Raw genomic sequence first — 16,884 nt, forward strand, 5'->3', positions numbered from 1 at the left:
CACTCGCTCCACACTCTACAGACCTTCCCCTCAGTTGAGGGGGCCAGGCAGGCCCCAGTCCTCAGCTTCCACAAATGCATAAAAACATAAATTGCATGACAGAGCTGGCAAAGCCACAGAAGGACAGGCAGATACCAAAATGAGAGGAGGAGAGAGGACCCAGCGTAAGACCCCGCCAAGGCAGAGGGAGGAGCTGTGGCTCCAGCAATGGCCACCTGCAGATACAGTGGCTCCCCGAGGTCCAGCTACTGGGCAGGGGTGAAGGAAAGGACCTGCCAGGGAGATGGGCTTGTGTGTTACAGCAACCTAGGATTCTGTGAGAGGATGCAAGAGGGGGCCAGGGAGTGGCCCCAGGGGGCTCGGCCATCACTCCCTGTACATGGACAGTGGGTTGTACCCATAGAAATCTGGGAGACACCTGGGGACAGACTGAGTCTCCACACGGTTCTGGGACTAGATTTCATTCTTGGCAGTGGGAGGATGTCACACACCCGTCCTTGTCAGCTCTCCTCCTCTGCTGTCCTAGGAGTCACCCAATATGTGTGAAACTTCTCGGACAGAGTCATGAGCATTCCCCAGCATTGACAGTCTCAGCTCCAGCCAGAGGGGCAGCTGTGGGGAGGGGAGAGGGAGCCGGCAAACCACTGGGGGAGGTAGGAGAGCCAGCTGACAGGGTGTGGAGCCAAGAGCCCTACATTCTACAGAGCTTAGGACCCAGCCATCCAGAGCCAACGCCCCACTGCCCACGTGGTTCTTGTTAGGCTTATTAGCAGAGGAACAGCAACAAGCAAACAGCACAGACCAGCTAATTAGCACACAGCCCTTCAGTGGGCAAGCTGACCAAGTGGGAAAGGCTGACGCCCATTGGCAATTCCTTCAGGAGAAGTGCCAGCCTGTGTGCGTGGGTCAGGGGACAGCCAGGGGAGCAGCAGGGTGAGAGGGCCCGGGAGGGAAATAACAGGGGCTTAGGACCCCCAGGGTGCAGTGGGCATTGGAAGCACGCTGGAGCAGCCCACTACTGGGGCACAAGGGTGTACACACACATTGGTTCTGACAATCTGCAGACTCACCCAACTTCGAGTTTCCAATGTCGAAACTCCAGTTTGGCAGAGAGTAATGCTGGAAAATCACGTGCAAGTCAGGAAACTGAGAGCTTTGGGGGCTGGAGGGCCAGAGCAAGGCTCATGCCCAGATTTCTCAGGCAGCTGGTGAGAAGCCCACCCCCTCTGAAGCCACCCTGCTCCAACTTCAACTCAAATCTCAGCAACACTCTCTGTTAAGCTAGCTAGAACTTTCCAACCCTACTCCCCACCTCCAACCCCAAGTCCCTTCCACAGCCTCCAGAGTCTCCCAAGGCCCCCAAAATGTGGTCCCTGGACCAACAGCACCAGCCCCTGGGAACTGTTAGAAGCACAGATTCTCCAGCTCTACCCCAGACGTGCTGAATCAGAATCTGCACTTTAGTAAGATACTAGAGGATTCAGGGGAACATTCACATTTGAGTAGGACTCCCTCAAGGCAGATCTTCCTATGATGGACCCCAAACTCTGTTCAGTGTCTTCAGCTCTGGCTAGAATCACCTAGGGTGATTTAAAAACACACACACCAGAGCTTCTGCTGAGCATAAAACTACCTGACTACACACATCTCTGGCTTCTCTGCCAGGGGGGTCACTGATTTTGATTCTCAGATCCTCTAATGAGGTCTGTGACCTTGAGCTAGTCACCACTTCTCCGAGGTTTGCTGTCTTCATCTTTAAAATTATGAGGTGTCCCCTGACTCTTCCCCCAGCCACAGAGGGCCTGTCCTCTGAAAGCCCACACTAATCCAGGGTCCTGAAAGGAAAGAATTTCCAGGGAGACAATCTGCTTTGCTGTTTGTTTTTGAATTTGGGGTTTTGATTTCTTTATCTGTAGATCCTTAGAGAGGCCCAAGATTCTGCCTGACCATCATCAGCTGACTGGGAGAGATCAAGGCCATGAGGTCTGAGGCAGGACTAAGAACTTGGTGAGCCAGCATTCCCATCCCCACAGGCATGGAAGCAGCCCCATCTCATCCCTGTCTCATCCCCACTTTGGAGGCGTCAGAACCAGAGATGAGGGTTTCCATCAGGGCTGGAACACCATAAGTTTTGTCATGAACCTGGAAACCCTCACACTGCTAAGAGCCTGTGGGCTTGTCCTTGGGCAGGAGGGGTTGCTGGTGAGACTGAGGCTTTGCAGCCAGGCTTAGGGCCAGACTAAGGGTGGTGGCAGCTCCAGGAAGGACCGCTCGGGGGAGTTCCTGGAGCTGCCATACAGACCTGGGAGCTGACGGGAGCTCAAGAGGGGCCCTGGATGTGAAAGAGAAAGATCCAAGGGGCTCCCTGAAACCCCCATATCTGTTATTATCTGTGGGGATTCCCAACTCCAGAAGGCCCAGCCTCATTGGTGTCGGGAGGGAACAAAGCCCCATAGAGAAGAGTGCTGGGTTCTGGAGTCAGACTGCCTGAATCCAGCTCTTCCTCCAGCACTTGAGGTGAGATATCCTTGGCCATGTTTCCCAACTAACCTGAGCCTCGGTTTCCTTGTCTGTAAATGATCAATAAATACTCATATTATAAGATTATTGGGAGGCTTAACTAAGATAGGGTATGTGAAGAGCTTAGCACAGTGTTGGGAACAGTAAATCCTCAGCTATTAGCTACCAGTGTAGTGGGGGGAGCAGCAGCAGTAGCAATCCTAGCAGTGGTAGCAGCAGCAGTAATGGTGATAGTACTAGTAATGGTAGTGGCAGTACTAGTAATGGTAGTGGCAGTAGTAATGGTTGTACTGGTAGCAGTAGTAGCAGTGATGGTAGTAGCAGTAGTAAAGATAGCAGCAGTGATGGTAGTAGAAGTACTAGTTATGGTAGTAGCGGTAGTAATGGTGGTAGCAGAAGTAACGGTAGCAACAGTGGTAGGAGCAGCAGTAACAGCAGCAGTAATAAGGGTGGCAGTGGTAGCAATGGCAGCAGCAATGGTGGTGGTGGTAGCAGTGCAGCAGCAGTGGTGGTGGTGGTGGTAGCAATGGCAGCAGCAGTGGTGGTGGTGGTGGTGGCAATGGCAGCAGCAGTGGTGGTGGTGGTGGTGGCAATGGCAGCAGCAGTGGTGGTGGTGGTGGTGGCAATGGCAGCAGCAGTGGTGGTGGTGGCGGTGGTAGCAATGGCAGCAGCAGTGGTGGTGGTGGTGGTGGCAATGGCAGCAGCAGTGGTGGTGGTGGCGGTGGTAGCAATGGCAGCAGCAGTGGTGGTGGTGGTGGTAGCAATGGCAGCAGCAGTGGTGGTGGTGGCGGTGGTAGCAATGGCAGCAGCAGTGGTGGTGGTGGTGGTGGCAATGGCAGCAGCAGTGGTGGTGGTGGTAGCAATGGCAGCAGCAGTGGTGGTGGTGGCGGTGGTAGCAATGGCAGCAGCAGTGGTGGTGGTGGTGGTGGCAATGGCAGCAGCAGTGGTGGTGGTGGTAGCAATGGCAGCAGCAGTGGTGGTGGTGGCGGTGGTAGCAATGGCAGTAGTAGATGATTGTCATCCCCAGTTCACAGATGCACAAAGGCCCAGAAAGCAAGGTAAGATATGTGGAAGGCGAGTGTAGTGATTTAAAAAAAGGGACCCTGGAGTCAGGTTACCTGAGTTCAAATCCTGCCGTTTCCAGGTCATGTGACCCTGAGCACGTGACCTGCCTGTGCATCAGTTTGCTCATCTGCCAAATGGACAGTGGTACCATCTGCCCTGTGGGGATGTAAGTGCGCCTTGCACAAAGCAAGTGCTGCGTGAGTATCGGCTCTGGCCCTTGTTACTGCCCCTGACACCATCAGTGGAGGCTTGGCTCCTCCTGCCTCACTCCTTGGTTTCCACGTAACTAAGATGACTGTTCTCTCTTTTCTCTCGTCTGGGCCAGCCTGCCGGGCTTTGAAGCAGTCCAAAGGAAGGCTGCTCCAGACAAGTGGTCAGAGCCTCATCTGACCATCCTGGCGGGATGCCTGACAGAGGCCAGGTCCAGAGAGCGGCGTCTCTGGAAATGTGCAATGCAGAGGCTCTGGGGCCAGCCACATTCTACAGACCACAGGGCATGTGGGCACCTAAGGGACCCTGTGGGCACAGCAAGTGAGGTGCCAACACAGTGGGGCAGCAGGAAGGAAATGCAGGAAGCTTTAAACACGTAAGCTGGGCTTTTATTTGAGAAGTTGTTTTCAGTTGGAGGCATTTTATAATCTCCTCCCTCCCAGGGCACATTGCCTCTACTCCCATCCTCAGGAGGAAGGTTGGGGAAGACACTTCTGCTCCAGGTCTGGAGTCCCCACACCCAGCCCACTTCAAAGGAGAGAGAGGAGAAGGGTAGGTGGGGAGAAGCACTCACGTTTGATGCAGTGGTTGGTGCTGTTTGCTGTTGTCCATCCCGGGCAGCACTTTCCCCCACAGACGTTCCTCCTGTGGAGTCACCAAGATGGGGTCAGGTATAAGGATGCTCAGAAGGGGACTATTCACAGAGCCCCTCTGATGGTCCTGCCCTCTACAGAACACTGTCAGGCTGCACAGACTGTCTCCCTTCTCTAGGGAGGCCACTCGGCCCGGGGAAGGCACTTTGGGATTCTGAAGATCTAATACTGAGTCCTGATTGCCATTCTCTGCATGACGTTGGGGAACATCACTCTCTCCATCCGTACAGTACAGAGCCCACTGGGACAACAATGACAGTGATCATGAAGATGGTCATAAAGCAAGATCAGAGAGGTTCAGTCACTTGCTGAGGCTAAACAGTAAGTGAGAGCCTGAGCCAGATTCAAACCTGAGTTGGCCCAACACTGTCATGCTCCAAGTCTACATTTCCTCTCACCAAAAAACAAGCACCACGTCCTTGCCCAACAAATGCTGACAATCCAACGGGAGCTGGAAGACACACATAAAACTCTTACAGACATACATTTGCATTGCCTGCTAACAAACGCACATTGGGAGGAGCCTTGGCCCAGGGGCTGGCTGGTGCACAGTAAGACTGAGCACTGGGCTCTAGCTCTTCTATTTAAGCAGGACTTGTGAGGTGGCAAGCTGGTAGGAAGACGGGGCTGGGGACTTGGGTTAAGCTGCCTCTGCTGAAGGAGCACTCTGTTTTAACTTGGGCAGGCTGAGGGAACTTACTTAATAGGACACACTTAATAGGACACAGTCCTTCTCCCAGCTCCTCTTTGGTGCTGGCACTGAGCGCATCCACTGGAAACACTGACCTACGCTCACTGCTGGGGCACTCACCCAACTCACTCAAACTTTGCTTTCGGGCATCTGGTGAGGCCCCCTGCAGCACCAGCAGGTGTCGCCACTCCCTGAGTCTCCGTCCAAAGACCCAAATGTCTGGACCTGGGTGACTTGCCTAGAAGGGATCTTCCTGGAGAAGACCTCTGGGGGCTTGACTCCTCAGCTCAGGCCGTTCCTGGTTCTGGCTTCGTGGACCCCATCATCAGCATCAGAAATTGTCTACCAAGCACTCATGAAACTCAGGATGAGTGTGGTGGCAGAGGTACCAAGCTGGAGAGTGAGGGAGAGGGACAGGACAGAGGCCATCCCATGACCTCTGTGGTCAGAATGGGCAAGCATCTGGTCTCACTTAGGAATTTGCTTAACATTTGAGTGGACCCCAAAGCTTGTGTGGTTTTGGAGCCTTACAAAACTTTCCAAATAAATTCCTGCAGCTTGAAAAAGCTGAGGCTCATTCCTGGCCCTTTGGCCCAACCTCCCAGGAAGCTCCCAGAATGTTCCCCCAGGGAAGGGCTATGCCATTCCAGCCACCCCAAAGCCTCTCTGGACCACTGACTGCCTTCAGCAGCTTCTTGGCTCCATGATGGCCTCCTTCCCATCAGGGCCCAGGCACCGGGTTCTGGAGAGGGGGCTGGTTCTCATACCCAAGGTTTCTGAATGTGTCCCCTGGCAGAAGGGGGAAACTACCCACCCATTTGTAACTCACTACTCCTCATGGTGGTGACAAGACCTCCTAGAGGCCTGGGAAGTTTTTGAAAGGAAACAGACCACATTCCCTGGGAGTTTTCTAAGAACTAGGGCCTGTGGGAGTCCAGATAGCACAAACTGAGGGGCCCGTCTGGCTGGGCAGTCATGGCATGGAGCACTGCCCAAGGAGGCCCCCTGAGCCAGCTGATGACCTCAGGATGGTTTCGCAGCTGACTGTAGGAGGGCGGCAGCTGGGCCTCCCTTGCCTGCCCATGGTGGAACCCTCAGGGCCATCAGGGCCACAGTGAGGAGTGGCTAGGATTAAAGGCTGCCAGGCAGTGGGGGTGGGAGGAGCAGCTTGGGACTGGATGGGTGCTCAAGAGGGATTCAGGTTCTCAATGACGGCCTCTTGAGGGTCCTTTTTAGGCCAGTATTAGAGTTTTGGATAGATGGCCAGCTAAGAGATGACCCAGGGAGGTGGCCAGCTAAGAGATGACCATTCAGTGGGCTCTGCGCGGCTGGTGATAGCAAATGAGCCTTACTAGCTGGGGTATATGACTCTGGTCTGCCTCCCCGGAAGGTCCCACTTAGAGATCATATGAGCCCAACCTTCCAGGTGATACCACTCAGCAAACATTAGCTTGATATGCAGCATCATTGCCCAATACTTGGGGACACTTCTGACTAACAGCTTGGGACAGTTGCTATTCCACCTCAGACAAATATGATCATAGTAATCCTTTGTTTAAAACCTCTCATAGCTCTCCATTGGCCTCTACAAAGTTAACCAGGCCCCTACTTGCCTCTGCAGCCTAATTGTTTCCATTACCCCTCCCTCGTCTCCATGACCACCCGCAACCAAGGCTGTGATCCTCCAAGGATACAAAGTTTGTCATCTGCCAATTGCATTCTCTGTGTTCACATTTTGATGCCTTTGCTTAAGCTACTCTCTGCCTAGAATGCCTTCCCTCTCTTCTTTGGCGATTAAAATCCTTTGCACTCCAAGACTTCCAAATCAAATGTTACCTTCTTTGTGTAAAACCTACTTTGACATCTACCCTGCCTTCCCTGTTCTCCATTCCCTGTGATCTTTGAATAGTGATTGTCTCAGGATGTTGGTTGTATGATTCTCTATGTGACTACCTGAGGGTTCTTTTCTGATTCCTCCTTGTGCCTCTAGAGTCTAACACAGCGCCTGACACATGCGATACATTTAATACTTCTTCGTTTAACTTAATCTAGTGTTTCCCAAAAAGCAGATGAGCAGCACTGAGAGCAGAGAAGTGGGTTTTAGGTTTCCACAATCACAGCATTCAACAATTCTGAGTTACTTGGTGATAAAGTGATTCCTATTTTGGTGATTTTCTAGCCTAATTAGGTCAGTGAAAAAAAATTGATCTGTAAGCCAGGTCCTTCCCCCAACACCTGCCAGTCCCCCTTTTCAACAGGGAGAACACACGATTGAGCTTCTTAAGATAACAGTATCTGACTAGAATTTGAGAACTTTTGTTTTCATTTCAACTTTCCTACAGTTATCTTCTCTTCATGACAAGTGAAACTATTTTCAACTTATGATAGTGATACAAAGTTTCTTTGGAAGTGAATTTATTTATGTAGAAAAATGAGTCAAGCGCTGTTTGTAATAGCAAGGAAGTGTAACTCATCTGAATGTCCCAAAACAGGAGGATGGATAAATAAACTGTGGTATATTCAGACAGTGGAATAATATACAACAGTTCAAATGAATAAACTTGGGCTAATTATATTAACATGGTTCAATCTCAAAATCTAACGAGGAGAGGAGAAGAAATTTTAGAAGGATAATACAGCATGGCATCATTTATCTATGTTTAAAATATGCAAAACAAATTGTTGCTCTACAGATGCATGCATATGTAGTAATAGTATAAAAACATATGTTGGACTCATAAGTAAATTTAGGGTAGAGATGGAGGCAAATTCATAGAGGAAGTTTCAACTAAAAAAAAAATCAGAAGCAAAATGTGCCAAAATATTAAGGTTTGATAAAGTTGGCTTGTGAGTTATAGTACATCCAATACCTTTTTGTGCATTTGTACAAAACTTCATAATATAAAATACTTTAAAATAAATAAAACACAAAATCCTGTTATTTTAACAGTATATAAATTTAAAGAAAAATAATAAAGCAAGAGATAAAAGAGGAAAATATTAAAAAGGTGGCATGCTTTGAGGCTAGTCCAGGAAACCCTAAATATTGAGAAACAATGGCTCCAAAATTTTCCTGTAGACTGTAAATTTCATTAGTGCAGAAATTGTGTCTGTTCTGGTTTGCTGTGTGCAAAAAACCCTCACTATATTGCAAGTTCCATGAAGACAAAGGCTGTGTTGGCCACTGCTGTATCCCCACCATCCAGCACAGTGCCTGGCATATAGGAGGCCTTCCAAATACTTGTTGAGTGAATGAATGAATGAATGAATGAATGAATGAATGAATGAATGAATGATCCAATGATCCCTGGCAGTAGTGGTGTAATTCCAAGTTTCACCAGCAGGTGGCACTTGGTTCTTGGCCCTAAGGAACCCACAAGGCAATTGCCAAAGAGGTCAGCCTGGCCAGGGGCCATCAGCCAGAATGGACCTGGGTTGAGAAAGCCCATTAACAAGACTGCCACTCAGCCCCTCCCTGGCTGACTTGGAGTGGCTGGCTGGAGTGCCAGAGGAACTCACTCTTTATCAAAGCTGCAGAAAATTATCTGGGAAAGGAGCCAAACCCAACATGTGATATTCTGCATGCACCTGCATACAGCAGGTGCCTGTGGGTGGCACCCAGCCCATGTTCTTACACACCTGTGCACATCTGTCAGCCTTATTGTGGTGACAATCTGCTTTGCTCATCACTACCTCATTTCATGACTTCTAATAGTACACCCTCCCACCGCTAGCCCCCACCTAAATGCCTACAGTGAAAGCTCCTCCACGACCTGGCCTAACCTACGCTTCCAGTCTGACCTCCATGGCTCCACTACACACAGGTGCAGTCCTGCCTCTAGGCCAGTGCCAATAGTGGGAAGCCCTTGTCCTCGGGCAGTGCTACGCCTCTAGGTCCCACTTCTGCCACCTCCCCTCTGCTTCCCCACATGCTGTCCATTGGGCACCAGGGGCTCCAGCTCACAGGGCCTCGTTGTCCTCTGAGCTTCTCAGCCACACTTGTCCCATTCCTTTATACTTAACATGAAGCTTCTGGTACTAGAAAGCACATTCACTGGTACATATCTGTTCATTTCTCCAACTCGGTTATAAGTATTTGAGTTGCTCTCCTGGCAGGCACAATGCCTTTGTCTCTGGGACCCATCTCCTATCCCATGCTCCCCACACTTGCTCTTAGGAAGCATGTATTCACTTGCACAGGTCAGGAAAGAAAACAACCTGAAACATGGTAGGTGCTCCATTAACAGTTGTTGACTGATTCTGTGTGTAAGAGACTTGGCAGTGCATGAGTCTACAGTCCGCCTGCTTTAAGCTGGGCCTTCCGTGGGCAGCAGGGAGTTCATTCACTCATTCAACAGGTACTTAATGAGCACCACATATATGCGGCACTCTTCTAGGCAATGGTAACAACAATGAACAAAACAAAGCCTCTGTTTTTATAGAACTTACATTAGCATGAAACACAGAAACAGATACATAATATGTCACACGGGAATAAGTGCTATGAAGAAATATAAAACCTGTGAAGGGAGAGAGAGGGTGGGGCAGGAGCAGAGATCTCAAAGAAGCCAGGGAGTCCTGCTGAAGTGTGGGAGAAGGTTGCTGCAGCCAAGGAAAGCAGCCAGTGCAAAGGCCCTAAGAACGTGCTGGGGAATAGAACTGGGGGTACAAGCCCTTCTGCTCATGCACCAGGACTAAACTCAAATGGTAAATCGGACTCAGGCCAAGAGGGATGCCAAGTTTCTTCCCAGCCTCCAGGTGGTGCCCCCACCCAGCCCTGCACTGCCCAAAGGCTCCCCTTCCCTCCGTTCTGGAAACACCTGACATCCAGGCAGGGCCCAGCGCCTGGCAGCCAGGATGATCCCCGACTGAGGAGCCTCCCCACGCTGCGAGGGCGCCCCCCGGCGGGCAGCGGGTGGTGCCTGGGGAGAGGGGAAAAAGTAAATCGCTGGGCTGGGAAAAACCTGCGAAGTGACTGAATGGCGCTGACACTTCACTGCACAGGGAGACACACAGGCCCATTCCCAGGGGGAACCACTGTGCCACAGACACACCGGGGGCAGGCTTCCTGCCCAAAGTGCCCCCGAGCCAACTCCCCTTCCGTGTACCCAGGCCAACCTGCGCCCAACCCAAATATTCGTCCCCACGCGCAGATTTCGCTGCCAGCCCCCTTCTCAGAGATGCATCTGCCTTCGCGCCATGGAGCCCCCGACATCCCCAACCAACGGCGCTTGGCGGGCTCAACCTCCCCTGTGCCCGAGGCGCTCGGACGCGCGCCCTGCGGCTCCCGCCCGCCCCCTCTCGGACCCCAGCCGCACCGGTTTACTGAGGGGGCGGGATGCAGAGGCACATTAGGAAAGGATTTAACGTCCGGTATTGGCGAGCTGGTATGAAAGGGAGAGGATGGTGTTTCTCTTTCCCCTCAACTTTCTGAAAGTGGCTCAGATCTACAAGCCCCAGTTCGGTGCTGTTTCCCCGCACTACTGAGGCCAGAGGGACTAAGGACAGAGCCCCGGCACCCTCTCTTCTCGCCTGCACATCCCCCCAGGAATGAACGCTCAGCCGCAGCCCGCGTTCCCCCCAACCCCCATGCTTTCCTCTCCAGTGCTCACCCCGTGAGTCGCCCTCGCGGCGGGGTTGGGGGCGCGGCCCGGGGCCGCTGCAGGGTCCCGAAGCGCGGGAGAGCCGGAGAGGCCCGTGCCCGGGGTGCGGGCTGCTGCTGGCTCCAGGGGCTGCTTCTCCAGGTCTGCGCAGGTGGCCGGACTCGCCGCGGCTGCTGCGCTCGGGGTGGCCTCCTGGCCTCGGTCTCAGCGGGCCTCCTGGGGCTCCCCCAGCCGGGTTGGGCCCGTTCCGCCGGCGGCAAGCCCTGGACTGGCGCGTCCTGCTCGCGGAACAGACTGTACACCTTGGCTGCAGCCCCTGCGGGGTGGCTGCCCCTGGGGCGCCACAGTCTACTCGCGTCCCTGCCAGCCGGTTCGTAATGTCCCACCGGGTCCCTCTGAGCGTGACCCATGCCCACGAAGAGAGCCAGGGTGAGCGGCAGGAAGCGCCTCCAGGGGTCCCGCAGGGCGCGCCCGGGGCAGGAAGAGGTGGTCGGCGGCCTCATGGCGCCGGGGCCACTGGAGAGCAGCGCGCGCGGGACCAGTCGGGGGTTGGCAGTAGGTTACCCCGGCCGCCCACGGGCTGCGCTCGGGTTCCCTCCTGGCTTCTCCTCGTGTGCGGGGCGCGGAGAAAGGCTGCGGGCCGGGCTCTCCCCAGGGCGAGGGCTGGACGGCAGAGCGGCCCGGGGCTGCGCGCTCTGCGCCTGGCGTCCGCGCTTGGTCTCCAGCTGGGCGCGCACCGCAGCTGCACCTTCGCGCGCTCTCCGTGTCGCCGGAGCCTTCCGAAGGGGAACTGGAACTGGAAGGTTTTTATTTTTGGAAACCTCTCCCTGTTTTTTCGTCTCTTTTATCCACACCATGCCCCCTCCTTGGAGGGACAGCTCAGCCCCCTCATTACGGGAGAGGGAGAGAGGAATTCAGCAACACCCACTTTGGCACCGGGAAGCGAGCGGGCGGCTAGGGGGTTTAACCCATGAGTAGCTGGGGGTGGCGCAGGGCTGACCCGAGGGCTAGTGCGGGAGATGCCGCCTGCAGGAACAGCGGCACTGGAGCCACCTTTCTCCTGTCCTGGGCAAGCTGGGCTGGAGACCTGTTCCGAGTTTATCTCCCGCCCCTGACCTCAGAGACAAACTCCGGTTTGGATGACCAAGGCTGCAGCCTCGAAGGTCTGAAGAAGGCCTGGAAAGGTACCAAGAACGGCGTAACAGAGACAGGTTCCTAGGGACCGACGTCTGGTCTCTTCGCTACTCACCCCGGCCACTAGGGGCGTTCGCCCGGGTGCAGGCTGGCGCTGGGACGCGGCGCGGGGGCTCTGGACCGCCGCCTGGGAGGGCGCGCGCCCTCTAGTGGAGTTGGCCGTGTCCTTGGCCATCCTGCAGCTTGGAGAGCGACCCGCTGCTACCAGCAGCCTTAGCTCCCTGTTCTTGTCCCCTTCCTGTTGAGTCAGCGTCAGCCCGCTGGTGGACCCCAGAAAAAGTGTTCTCTTTTTCACGGAGGGTAGACCTGGAAGAGCTGGAATAAGATCATTCAGTAAGACAGCGTGTATCCAAGAGGTGAATGAAATCCTGGCTTCCTGCCTCAGTCTCAGAAGTCCATCCCTCCCTGAGGAATTTCACCCAAGGGGGATTTAATTTGCCATTGATTGATCCGGTGCTCACATCTTCTTATGTTGGCAGTGAGGTGGCATGGGTGCAAGAATGCCAGTTGCCATCCGAGTACCTCCAACAACATTCGTGCCCACGGCCCACTGTCTTAAAGCCTAAAGGCCTGACAACCATGGCTGCACATGGTGCATTTCTGCAGACTACTGTTTCTTAGAGAGACAGAGCAGTCAGGAGGGCACCAGTGTGCAACTTCCCACACTGCACAAGGGACAGGCACAGCTACTACCTAATGTTGGAATACACCCTCAACTCCTGACCTTGGCCTACAAAGCCCTGCATGACTGGCCCCCTATCTGATCTGTCTCACGTCTTGCATGAGCATTCACCACTGCATTGCAGCTGCATTGGCCTCCTCTCTGCTTCTTGTAAAAGCCACGTTAATGCCCACTTCCTGTCCCTGGAACACTCATCTCCTAGATGTTTACAGGACTAGCTCCTCATCACTTCTCCTCTCAGCTCAAACATCACCTCCTGGAGTGGCCATCCCTGACCCCCCTCCCTGCCAATCTAGAGCAGCCCTCCTACTCCCCAGTCACCACTTTCTAACACATCACCATTTTACTTTCATGGCCCTAATGACTAGATTAAATTATCTTATTTATTCCTTTACTTGTATAACTGGTTTATTGGATGGGCTGAACCTGAAAACATCAAGTCTTAAGGATAATCAGGAAACAGCTATATTTTCCTCCTCTCATTGCCTTCAACCATATTATGGTGAATTTCCTCTCTCCACCCTTAATCTCAGAGCCTTTGGCTTGCCCTTTCCGATCAGCCACAAGAATAGTTTCATTTCTATAATTAAGACCAATTTTCAGGCACTAAAATGTCTGGTCCTATCCAAATCAAATCCTTATTCAATTTAATCAATAGCAAATCCAATTCAATACTCCTCCCTGCCCCCCATGGGACTGTTTCCTGGCTAGAGATTCTGTAGTGGAGAGAGTGGCCTGTGGTCTGCTTTTCTGACCATCCTTTTCTGTGGTGGCTCCTCTTTGTTGGGGTCAGGGCAGAGGTAATAGAAGAAATGTGGCAAAGTTTTATGTGACAGGTGTCCTTGGCTGGCAGGTGCCACACGCTGACTCTTTCATGGGCACATTTGCGGATTCTTGGGAAGCTCCCTGCAAGACCTCCACCCTGCACTGCTATAGCAAAACACTCTCTGGCCAACCTCTTACAGATCCCCGTATCCTCTGTCCCTCATGGACTTTCCCACTCATGCCAGCAAACCAATGGTAAGTTGGCTGTTCCTCACCCTGCCACAGAAGCCACTCCAGCCATGCTCCACAGTCAGAATTCTCCAGACAGGAAGTGCCCACAAGTCTCTTCATTTATGTTCATCCCCGATTCCTAAAGACATATGTTGGGTTCTCCCAAGAACTTTCTTGCTGTGCTTTGGTACCTCGGGATGCTTCCAGCTTCCAGCAACTCAGCCAGCATCAGTGGAGGGAGAGTTGTGGGAAGTCATGCTACTTTCCTTTTCTTGTAGGCCCCCCAAACTCTGCAACTGGTTCTCTTGGAGCCCCCTTTACTTGGTTTGCATGGGGGGGGGTACCCTCAGGGAAAACCTCTGCTCTGCCTACTAATGCAACAGTTTTCTACCTCAACACTTTCTTCAATCCCTTTCATTCATAGGCTGGTATTGAGGGATGTGGCTCTATAGTTGTTGAACCTGTTATGTTGTTAGCAAAGTGTGTAGCACTTGTCTTTGGAATGTGAGAATCTTTAGTCATTATTGGTCTGTTCTTGTGGCTTCAGCAAAAATTCAAGACCACAGGAAAAATCCTGTTCAACAACTGAAAAAGCTCATTATTGCCTGACTTCCCAAGCCGCAATGGTAGCTCTAAAGGAACTGCTATCGCGTCTGCCTGGCTCACCACTGTTTCCCCAGAACCCAGAACAGTACTTGACTCTAAGAGACAGCCAAGAAATTTGGGTTCAATGGATGGCTAACTGAGTGAATGACAGAATAATCCCATGAAGTAGGGAGGCTGGTATCATTAGAACCATTTTAAGAGAGAAATACTGAGTTCCTGGTGGTAGTTCCTGGTCCAAGTTCATGTGCTCACTGCCTTGAGGGATGGCCCTAAGGATCTCCTTGAATTCTGTGCCTTGTGTTTTGGGATGAATGCCACCTTGATTTCCAGAATGCTCAGTTCTCTCCCCGAGACATCGCTCCTTCACAGCTATGGGGAAGCCCGAGCTCCACACGTCCTGTCCTTCCCCGTTATCCACCCAACTCTTCAGTTCCCGACTCCCTTCCTCTCCCCACTACCTGCCAGTTCCTTCAGGAGCACTCCTCTTCATCCCTCGGCACTCACCTCAGAACCCCATGAGCCTCCCAAGGCCAGAAACCTTGGCGTCATCTTCGTCCCTGAGCTATTTTTTCCTCCCGTGTGTCCAAGTCATTATTACTGCTCCGTCTCCTCCGTCTGCACTTCTGGAAGCCTGCCGCCCATTCAGCCTCTCACCGCTTGGCCCCAGCCAAAACCCTCAGGCAGACACGCTTCCCACTCCGCTAGGCGCCCCTCCTACTCCTTGGTGAATACAAATGGTCCCTTGGAAATTCCCACCCTGTTCCCCTGGGAGCCCACAGCCCGGTTAATCTACCCTAAAGACTGGCATCTCCTACTCCCCCATCCCAGCGCCACCCTCCTGTCTTGTCTCCCACTTACTGTCCATCACTCCCTTTCCCTGTAACTATTGGTATCTGTTGATGCAGCTCTTCGGAATCACCAATCCCATAAACACTTGAGGTTTTTCTTTCTTTCTTTAAGTTACCAAAATTTACAGAGTCTACTATGGTTCAAACACTGCGTTAAGTATGCTATGTAAAGTGGCCCATTTAACCAAATAAAGGAGGCACCATGATTTCCACCTACACAAAGAAGGAAACTGAGGCTGGGAAGAGCTACTGGCTTGCACAGTTGATAAGTTCCAGATGCAGGTTCATCTGAGCCCAAGCTTTTAAGACTGTACCATCTTGCCTTCCCCTTAGGCTTGTGACTCTGTGGCCATCCTCACATTGAAGTGATATCTTTCCCAGCCACCTCTGCTGCTGTTGCCACCTAAGTATCTGGACTGCACATTCCCCAGTGCCCCCCTCCCTGTCTGTTAACCCACAACTCAAGTCCCTGGGGATGTGGAGTTACAAGAACTTTCTGTCCCCCTTCTACCCTCCCTGCCCAGTAAAAGAAGAGGGGCCGTTTCCAGCATGGCCCCTGACTCACTATGTGTCACTTCCTTACCCCTGATCCCAGCTTCCCCCCTAATGAGGCACAGAATGCTAAGCCTACTCACCCACCTCTTGGGGAGGGAAATCACCTCTGGAAAGCCCTGCAGAGAGTCCCAAGGGCTTGATAAGAAGGCTCGGGGGAGGGGGGTTTGCCATGACATGCACACCACGAGTGGGGATGGTAGCCTGCTGGACACCCAGGGCAACCTAATTGCTTTCCTATGTCTTTATGGAATCATGCTGGCAGCCAGAAAGCTACCAGAACCTGAACTAATTTGGTAAATAAGGACCAAAAAGCAAGGACTGCGTTTCTGCTCCCTTTGCTAAGACCCAGACTCCCAACAGAATTCCAGGGATTTTTCCTCCTTGGAAGTGACTGGACCTCCAGCCCTGAATTCCTCTCCCCAGGAGAGCTTGTTCCCCTGCTCAGAACAAATAACACATTTCCTGGTTAATCAGTGGGCAGGACAGCTGAGGAAGGTTGATTGGGCCCCAGCTTTCCAGATGGGAGCAACTCAGGGGCTGGGATGTCCCTGTCCAGACACTGGGCAGCTGGGACTCCCGCACTGTGCAGCCTCACCTCCAGTTTGGAAGATACAGGCTGTATGAAGAGGCCCCAGCTCCCTCCTGCGTGAGGTTTTCAAGGCCCACAGAGGCTGCCAAGACCCCTCCACCTCAGACACCGTGGCCTGGCATTGCCCCCAGAACTCACAGCCACCCTGCCCTGGGCAGCCTGTGCTGTCTCCTCCCATGAGCACGAATGTTTCTGTCTTCTGCAAACTGAGCTCAGTTCTCAGCTACGCTTGGCTTCTATTTTCTCATCTGAAGGTAGAGATAATGATGCTCTTCTTGCCACCCCCACTTTCGGGGCAGAGTAGATAACCAGCCCCATCTACCCTGTGATGGGAGGTGCTCAATTACTGCTACTCCATTTGCCAGTGGATATCTTTTGAGTGCTTAAAATGTGCCAGGCACTGAGCTTAGTGTTTTGCAGACGTTTTCTCATTTAGTTCTCACAATAGTCTTATGAAGGAAGTACTATTATTTCACCATGTAGCAGATGAGGAAATGAAAGCTCAGGGAGGTAAAATTACCTGCCCACAATTGCTAAGCTAGTAAGTGGCTTCACTAGGATTCCCTCCCGGTTTCTCTGGTTCCAGACACTAACCCAGTGCTGGCTTCCAGGGGAGTATTTCTGCCAGCCTCTGACATAGAAGGGTTCACAGCTGTTCGTGGTGTGGTCAGG

General features: G+C 52.6%; 1 protein-coding gene across 1 annotated transcript in view; it reads right to left on the reverse strand.

Moving 5' to 3' along the window:
• The window catches only part of LTBP2 (latent transforming growth factor beta binding protein 2), a gene marked incomplete at its 5' end in the record, with an annotated part of 89,938 nt that extends 78,339 nt beyond the window's left edge, over window positions 1–11,599 (reverse strand). The window contains 7 exon segments of the mRNA XM_081137551.1: window positions 4,370–4,440; window positions 10,752–11,290; window positions 11,292–11,303; window positions 11,306–11,422; window positions 11,424–11,504; window positions 11,506–11,550; window positions 11,552–11,599. Coding sequence (XP_080993677.1) covers window positions 4,370–4,440; window positions 10,752–11,290; window positions 11,292–11,303; window positions 11,306–11,422; window positions 11,424–11,504; window positions 11,506–11,550; window positions 11,552–11,599 — 913 coding nt within the window.
• Between the last annotated feature and the right edge of the window lie 5,285 nt (window positions 11,600–16,884).

Source organism: Miniopterus schreibersii (assembly GCF_964146895.1).
Source record: "Miniopterus schreibersii genome assembly, chromosome: 1".
Taxonomy (NCBI): Eukaryota; Metazoa; Chordata; class Mammalia; order Chiroptera; family Miniopteridae; genus Miniopterus; species Miniopterus schreibersii.